The sequence below is a fragment of the Mus pahari genome, chromosome 14 (genome assembly GCF_900095145.1).
Source record: "Mus pahari chromosome 14, PAHARI_EIJ_v1.1, whole genome shotgun sequence".
Lineage (NCBI taxonomy): Eukaryota > Metazoa > Chordata > Mammalia > Rodentia > Muridae > Mus > Mus pahari.
Window position 1 is genome coordinate 67,645,234 of NC_034603.1, and position 2,255 is coordinate 67,647,488.

The 2,255-nt window shown below is 46.3% G+C and overlaps 1 protein-coding gene across 1 annotated transcript in view; it reads right to left on the reverse strand.

Moving 5' to 3' along the window:
- Positions 1-2,255, reverse strand: part of LOC110331868 (keratin, type I cytoskeletal 16-like) — a 14,327-nt gene that overhangs the window by 9,083 nt on the left and 2,989 nt on the right. Inside the window, exon 2 of the mRNA XM_021212733.1 lies at positions 127-176. Within this exon, the coding sequence (XP_021068392.1) occupies positions 127-176 (50 nt within the window). The remainder of the gene's footprint in view (positions 1-126; positions 177-2,255) is intronic.

Here is a 2,255-nt window from a genome sequence, read left to right on the forward strand (position 1 = left end):
CTTTTGAGGGGATGGGGAGTGGGCTTCCACTCTGTGGGAAAGAAATAAGCAGCAGGGTCCTCCCCAGCCACAGGTAGGATCCACAATTTCAAGGCTGGACTTCTCCATTTTCTCTGATAAAAGGACCTTGTTTCTATACCAGGCCCCTAAACCCTGCCAGGCCCCTCCCTGCCAAGCTTCAGAGAGAGGTCACCTAGCACTCAGGTTTGTCATTTTCAGAGGAGCTAAAACCTAAGTTTCCTCTGAAGCCAGAGGAGAGCAACATTTGGTCCTGACCAGGCCAGCAGGCAGGGATGTAGGCAGGGAGTCAGCCCCCAAACCTAGGGTGCACTTTTCCCCAGAGAGTTCTGTCATTGGCTGCTTGCTGGTCTCCTAGTACAGCCTGGCCATCTTGGCCATCTGAAGCCTAGCTGTGCTGTAAAGCTAATGGGACAGAGACTGTCCCCACACTACAGATGACAGTCAGGGAGTGAGGAACTTCTCAACTTCTACAACAAGGGTCCAACCCCTGCATAGCCCATCTGGATCCAACCCTCATTTCTCAAGGACAGGTTCCCTTCACAAGAAAGTCCCCAAGAGACATAACCTCAACCTAGGCTCTACAGCAATGGTTCTTGACCTTCCTAATGCTGCAACATTTTAATACTTCCCCCTCATGTTGAGGTGATCATCAAATATAAAATTATTTTGTTGCTAATTCATAAATGTAACTTTGCTACTGTTATGAATTGTAATATAAACATCTGATATGCAGAATATCTGATACACCAACCCACAAGGGGTCCTGAGCCACAGGTAGAGAACCACTGGTTTAGACCAACTTCTTAGGTTCATAAGTGTGAATATAAATTTCTGAGAGATAATGAGAAGTGTCCAAAACACACAGGTGATCCTACTTCAAAAATGAAAAACATTTAACAGTGCCACAAGGATCTGGGATAGGTAGGGTAAAAATATATGCAGGGTACTCTGCCTGCATGCACCCCAAGATCATATCCAGGTTAAGTACATTGGTGGTCAGATGACTAAGACCCAGCAATAGATATGGTCACTAACCACCTTGGCTTCCAGCACAGGGAACATGCAGCATTCATTCTGCAGCCCATTACCCATGAGTCTCTGCGGTGATGATTGTCACAAGCAGCATCATTCCCAGCATCTGCCTTAGTTTCTACACTTGTCCTCTCTGCCCTTTCCAAATCCCTCACAATTCTTTAAAGAAACCTCTGCTCCAAATGGCTTTAGGATAGGAATTCCACAGACACTGCAGCATTGAGCAGATGGTCATAAAGGACAGAAGGACAGAGTGTGGAAGGTGAGGTCTCAAGGAAGAAGAGAAGGAAAGGGGGTGTAAATAAAAATGGATGATAAATAAGTGGTCAAATGATTGATGGATGGATGGATGATCGATGAATGGATAGATGGATGTTCAAATAGGTGGATGGATGGAGGGTGAGCAGATAGAAGAATAAATGTAATGAAGCAAAATGGAGCGATGACATGGGGAATCCAGTGGATGAGCTCAGTATTAGAATGCTTGCCCAGAATGTGTAAGTTTCTGGGTTTGATAAGGGGTTTGGGAGAGGCAGGGAGCACTAAAATGAGTAAAGGAATGAAACTAGATCCATGGGTGGATGTGTATGTGTGTGGGGGTGGATACCTGGGCGGGAGCATGGGTGGATGCATGAGTAGATGCATGGGTGGATGCATGAATGGATAAGTGGGAGGATGCATGGGAGAGCACATTGGTGGACACAGGGATGGATGCAGAATGAGATTGACAGACAAACTGGCAGCAGACAGGTGGATTGTAGGTAAGCAGATTCGTAAAGGAGTACTGAGAAAGGGCAGCCTGTCCAGCTCAGGGCAGAAGTAAGATCCTTGCTGAAGACTGAGGGTCATCAGGATACCAAACCAACAGAGGATGTGAAGAATGATATCCCATTGCTCAGGGAACAATCTGAGTAGAACAAAAGAGACAAGAAACCAATGGAAAAGACCAGCAGCTAAGCCTGGCTACAACACTCAGCTTGGAGCTGCCCTGCCTAATAAAACTGAAAGCTGAGATGGGAGATCAAGAAGGTGGTAAGGCTCTCAGTGTCCAATCTGACAACACTGGGATTCTCTCTTGGGGTTCTAAAAAGTTGCAGTATTGGGCTGTTGACAAAGGCCACCATGGTGCCCCAAAGAGCATACCTGAAGGGACAGTCAGAAAGGAAAACACAAGGAATGCTTGCCATCATCCAGATAAAGAA